This window comes from Leuciscus leuciscus, assembly GCF_965113295.1.
Source record: "Leuciscus leuciscus genome assembly, chromosome: 11".
NCBI classification, from domain to species: Eukaryota; Metazoa; Chordata; class Actinopteri; order Cypriniformes; family Leuciscidae; genus Leuciscus; species Leuciscus leuciscus.
Window position 1 is genome coordinate 33,959,257 of NC_138735.1, and position 5,000 is coordinate 33,964,256.

The 5,000-nt window shown below is 35.9% G+C and overlaps 2 protein-coding genes across 12 annotated transcripts in view; one reads left to right on the forward strand and one right to left on the reverse strand.

Moving 5' to 3' along the window:
* Positions 1-5,000, forward strand: part of twsg1b (twisted gastrulation BMP signaling modulator 1b) — a 297,020-nt gene that overhangs the window by 291,349 nt on the left and 671 nt on the right. The gene's annotated exons all lie outside the window — the stretch shown is intronic.
* epb41l3a (erythrocyte membrane protein band 4.1-like 3a) overlaps positions 1-5,000 on the reverse strand; it is a 63,509-nt gene that overhangs the window by 30,771 nt on the left and 27,738 nt on the right. For all 11 annotated transcript variants that reach the window (XM_082184729.1, XM_082184727.1, XM_082184733.1 and 8 more), the window contains exon 9: positions 469-621. In XM_082184729.1, the coding sequence (XP_082040855.1) occupies positions 469-621 (153 nt within the window). The remainder of the gene's footprint in view (positions 1-468; positions 622-5,000) is intronic.

Sequence of the window (5,000 nt, forward strand, 5' to 3'; positions counted from 1 at the left end):
GTGAATCTGACTGCAGTAGATGTGAAAGATATGAATAAAAGTGATGTTAATTCAGCCAGCGCACATACCTGTATTTACATCCTGTTTTCGGTCGAAGTCCACAGTAGTCGATTGTCGAGTTCACGCGCGTGATAAAAAGAGGATAACACGCTGTAGGCAACACCGATTTTTGTCGTTGTTCTCTGTACTGACAGCACTCCAAATTTACCCAAAAATGAGCTCAATGTTAAAATTGACCGGAGTTCTCCTTTAAGCAAAAACTCATTTTTGATTAATTCCCCCGGAAAACAAGACATAATATCTTATGGCATTTTACTCATCTAGTAAATGCATCTTGATTTAAGACTTTTTTGATATCTGAACTGGAAACAAGACAAAAATACTAAGTGAAAAAAACATTTTCTGCAGTTTCCGAGTGTGATGTAACGCACCTCATCAGAAGCATCAGCAGAACGGATGACCTCTCACCTCTCCTGGACGGATCTTGATGTAGAAGTTATTGCGTTTGTAGGAGATCTTGAGGACTTTGGGCCAGGCGAAGCGGTTGATGCGAAGTCTGTCTCGATAGATGAGGAGTCCAGACGAACACACGCCCAACATGATCTCCACCCCCTCAGAATCCTGCCACACCATTGGATTAGAGAGGTGCCAATCATCATCACACACTCATGCACAAACAAATGCCAATGATTCTCCAATTCATGAGTGGAAGCCAAACAGATCTGGCCTGAGAGACGGACAGAGAGTATTCTATCTATCTATCTATCTATCTATCTATCTATCTATCTATCTATCTATCTATCTACTGTATCTATCTAGTATTTATCTATCTATGCTTCTGAACTACTTCTGAAGAGCATCAGCAGAACAGATGTGAGAACTTGAGCTCGGTTCAGCAGAACGAGACACTCGTTATACATTTATACAAGGAAATACATTTGAATACGGTCACATTACACAAGAATCAAGAGGGATTGTGGGGAAAATGGCACAGTTCACATCTCTAGTGGGTATTTAGATCAGGTCTACTGTAGGAAACCGGGTCAGAACCATGACGAAGCTTCCCGAAACTCGCTCAGAGGAAAACTGATCAGAGATCATTGAAGCATCAATCGTGGTCTCAGACGTTTCTCCTAAAACTCTTTAGGAAAGAGACGCAAATTCTTCAAAGTATCGGTAGTTGAGGAGCAGCTCAGATCATCTGATGAGAAGTTAATCTCTGACTTCTGACTGCAGTTTACCACGCAAATCTTTAGACATTATTGAGATTATTGAGGTGTTTTTCTAAGGAGAAGAATCATTTAAATGCATAATGACTGGGAGTAATAACTGAGATTGTAAAGGGAATATTCATCCAAAAATGATCATTCTGGCATCATTTACTTTCCCTCACGTCGTTCAATCCTTTTTGAATTTAAAGCAGATATTTAGAGAAAAGTAGTGTCGTTTAGTTCCAGCGTTCTTCAAAATATCGGCATTAAGGCGAGACACGGCCGGCAAAAACATAATTTTTTTTTTTACTGGTCAATTTTGAGATTTTGGGATATTTGTCTTCAATAGCATGTCTTCTTTCAGACTTGTGGTGAAGAAAAGTCTGAAATACACATTTAGGTGTTTATTTTCCTACACTTTGTCTGTTTGCGTCTGTAGATTTCTCCTAAATTCAACAAAAGTTGTCGTTCTGAATCCTCCCGCTGCTCCGCGATCTCTGTCTGCTCCCTGTCATCACACACACCGCTGGAAAGCTCTCTCTCTCCTGTACAATGCTGTCGCATCCAAATATGGTAATTTCCTTTTTATCAGCAACCAATCGTGAAAGTAAAAGGGCTGAATGCGCAATCTCATTGGCTGATGATAAATCTTTAAAGCCCGTTTTCTCAAAATGACTTTTCTCTCATTCTCCAAGTCTGAAATCTCCACTTCAGTCGCACCGATATACACCAAACTCTCCAGTCCTGTACCTAGTTATATTATGAAGACATTTACAGAGGGATTTGTAAATATATCATTCCTAGCCTGATTTATATAACATTTTATTCCAAAAAACATGTCGAAAATCATTTTTTTAAGGCTATTGACAGTATATTCTGATTTACAGGATAACAAAAGTAGATATCCATAAATCCCTCTGTAATTTTTTCCCCATCTAATATGTGAACACAATGAAAAAAAAATTTGAATGTGTCTTTAACCAATTCTCAGATTTAGTTTTTTTAAATATATGCAAATTAGCGCATATTTATTAGATATTGACTAATTTGCATATTTAAACATTAAATTACAGAAAACTTGTAATACATTTTTTTGGGAAAGTTTCATGGTGATATCTGCTAGTTAATAATTTTACCCTATTCACCTGTAGTGTCTCGCCTTAAAGTAGGGTTATTATTGTGAACTAAAACATTTCTAATCATTAAAATGAAGCTAAAACTATCATTAGGTAACTGTATTCGGGTAAATGATGACAGAATGATATTTCCGTCTGAACTCTCCCTTTAAAGATCTCTCATGTGTGGTTTCTCCGTCCTGGATCCCCAGGCGCTCCCGGTGAACGGGTTCGGCTCGCCCGTGAGCTTCGGCGGTGGCGGATGAGCATGAGGAAAGGAGCAGGTTCTCGACAAACGCACATGGAGAATCTGAAGGTAACACAGTCTTTGCTCAGACAATGATTCGGTTCATGGTCATGCACAAAGACACACACACACACACACACACACACACACACACACACAGAGACACACACATATACACCAATGCATCTTACCTCTCCTTTAGCTGGAGAAAAGCAGTGAAAGAATCGTCCTATCAACTAGATCATCCGTAAGAGGGGAAGAAGAGAAGAGCGGCTGATCTAACCGAACGTCAGCGGTCCGTCTATTTAATAATCACTACATGAGGTGATGGATGATATGAAGCATCATCTGGGTATGAATATCGGCAGAAGAGCTTCAGGTTCACCGAACCCATATTAGCAAAAACAAGCGTATTCAAACAGCCTCAACGAGGAAATATAGAGATGCTTTATCAGCGAGATCAATATATAAGCTGATCAATCACCTAATCCACGGAGAATTGATGCTTAAACAATTTTAATGCATCATCTGATCTGGGAGATTTTACATGTGAGTTCATACTTTTTCAATTATTGTAATGAATTATGGGTAACACTATATGATAAGGTTGCATATGTTAACATTACTTAACTAACATGAACCAACAATACTTTTAATCTCAGTTCATGTTAATTTTAACATTTATATATATATATTAGTGCTGGGCAATGATTAATCACGATTTAATCGCATCCAAAATAAAAGTTTGTGTTTACATAATAAATGTGTGTGTACTATGTATAATTATTTTATATAAATACACACATATGCATATATATATATATATATATATATATATATACAGTATATATATATATAAGAAATATTTGCAAGTATATACTGTATATTAATTTTTATACATAATTTATATTATATATAAATACAAATATTTTAGATATAAATAAATAAATAAATAAATAAATATTAAATATATACATGCATATGTGTGTGTATTTATACAGGGTTTCTGCAGGTTTCAGTAAGTCAAATGTAAGACCTTTTGAAGACATTTTAAGACCATAAAGACTGAAATTGAAGACCTACACGACGCATTATCCAAGTTAGATAGACAGTTACCTCGGGATCATTAGAATATCTATCTATCTTTCTATCTATCTATGTAGGATTATCTGATGTGTGTGTGTGTGTGTGTGTGTGTGTGTGTGTGTGTGTGTGTGTGTGTGTGTGTGTGTGTGTGTGTGAGAGAGAGAGGGAGAGGTAGATATTTTTTTTAATAGAAAATTGTACTTTTGCATATTATACTGTAAAAACACAATTATTGTTGATTTTAGTTGATCATATTTGATCATAACTAAAGAGGAAATGATGAGATGATTAAAGTGACCAAAATTATCACGGTTATCACAGAATCCTGTTCAAAAAGTACTAATACTACAGAATGAAGTCAATTCAACAAGTTTTAAGTCGAAAAAACAGCAAATAACAAATTGATCAGCATCAATATGCACTTTTTGTTTACGTAAACATTAAAATACCATTAAAAATGATGGCCAGATTTTAAAAGAGTGTCTTGCAACGTTATCTACTAACATGTACAAGTTCAAATAAAGTTTTGACAAAAAAGGTTTTATACAAAGATAAACCTCATATTTCAGCCTTTAAATAATTTTTTATAAAAAGAATGAGTCAAAAAAGATAAATTACTGACATTTACACATTAGCTTATATTTATTAGTAGTGTTTGGGTGCACCCCCATCCTTCATATTGACTGAGCTTTCAATGTTGTTATGGAAAGGGGTGATTGGTTGGTTCCTGTCACATGACCTGCGGTGCGTTTGCGGCATTCTGAAAAGTTTCGATTTTTTTCATCTCGTTGCGCCTGGTAAATTTTTTTTGGACGTGTTGGAGACCCTGCTCTAGGGCTCCGCTTCCTAGGCTACAACTCAATACTTTTTTGCTACTTTGTAATAACTTTCTGCGGCCAGCGTTTCTGGAAATGAACCAGGGTAAACACTTTTTTAGACCTGACTAAATGAAATGTAAGACCTAGGATGAAAATCTGGCAATTTTTAAGACTTTTTAAGGCCTTAAATTTAAAGTTCAGAATTTTAGACTTTTTAAGACTTTTTAAGACCCCGCGGAAACCCTGTTATATATACAAAATAATTACACACAGTACACACACATATATTATGTAAACACAGATGGATGCGATTAATCGTTGCCCAGCACTAATATATTTATATATACAGTATATAAACTCCTGAAGGTTTCAAAGAAAATGACCGATTCAAGATTCTGCCAATATTCAGAATAGATTCTTAAGCGTTTATAAATCATCCTCTACTATCTTGACATTATGAACTATCTGTCATGTGTGGTTGTCAATATCTGGTTTGTGTCGATGGTGACCAAGAACGACCCGG